This window comes from Penaeus monodon, chromosome 33, assembly GCF_015228065.2.
Source record: "Penaeus monodon isolate SGIC_2016 chromosome 33, NSTDA_Pmon_1, whole genome shotgun sequence".
NCBI lineage: Eukaryota > Metazoa > Arthropoda > Malacostraca > Decapoda > Penaeidae > Penaeus > Penaeus monodon.
In genome coordinates this window covers 31,117,127-31,117,937 of record NC_051418.1, presented here as the reverse complement: position 1 = coordinate 31,117,937, position 811 = coordinate 31,117,127, and the positions used below count along the sequence as shown (strand labels likewise).

Sequence of the window (811 nt, the reverse complement as noted above, 5' to 3'; positions counted from 1 at the left end):
ACCCCCAGCGAGCGGCGGAATGGACAACCAGTGCACTGTGCATGACATCAACGACCGGGATTCAACCGGCGTCGCCAAAATCGCCCGTGAGATGCTTGGCTACGAGGGCTTCCTGTCGTCCATGAGGTTTCTGGACGATGACAACCTCATCACTGGATCCGGTGACATGAAAGTGTGAGTAAGTGGGAGGTGGGTTGGCGTTGGGGGGAGAGGGAGGAGGAGGAGGGGGGAAGAGGAGAAAGGGTGGGAGTAGGGGGGGAGGAGGGAGGGAAGAGGGGGGAAGAGGAGAAGGGGTGGGAGGGGTGAGGAGCAGAAAGCGAGGGAGTGGGGTTTGAGGAGAGAGGAGAAGAGGGGGAAGAAAAGATTGTGGGGGGGGGAAATTTCTAATGATATGATCATTAAAGTAGTAATATAACGACAGCTCAGAGCAGTGAGATTCTCGGTCAGTAAGAACACAGATGACACGTAAATGCATCACAAATGACACTCACAAAAGACAATATAAACGCCGCAATGCCCAGCACAAACTCCCCGCGCGACACCCAAGCGAGAGCCCAGCTGACGGCGGCGCCACGCCTTCTTCCTCCCGCAGGATCCACTGGGACGTCAAAACGGGCAAGAAGGTGCACGAGTACTTCGGGCACTCTGGCGACGTGGCTACCATGAGTCTCTCGAGCGACCACAGCGTCTTCGCGACGGGCTCCGTGGACCGCACCATCAAAGTGTGGGACCTCCGGGACCCCAAGACGTGCAAGCAGACCTTCTGGGGACACACGTCCGACGTCAACTCCGTCTACGTGAGTCTCGGCTC

At 57.6% G+C, this 811-nt stretch overlaps 1 protein-coding gene across 1 annotated transcript in view; it reads left to right on the top strand.

Annotated features, from left to right (window-relative positions):
- The window catches only part of LOC119594376 (guanine nucleotide-binding protein subunit beta-2-like), a 41,136-nt gene that overhangs the window by 39,160 nt on the left and 1,165 nt on the right, over window positions 1-811 (top strand). The window contains exons 5-6 of the mRNA XM_037943437.1: window positions 9-174; window positions 593-797. Coding sequence (XP_037799365.1) covers window positions 9-174; window positions 593-797 — 371 coding nt within the window. The remainder of the gene's footprint in view (window positions 1-8; window positions 175-592; window positions 798-811) is intronic.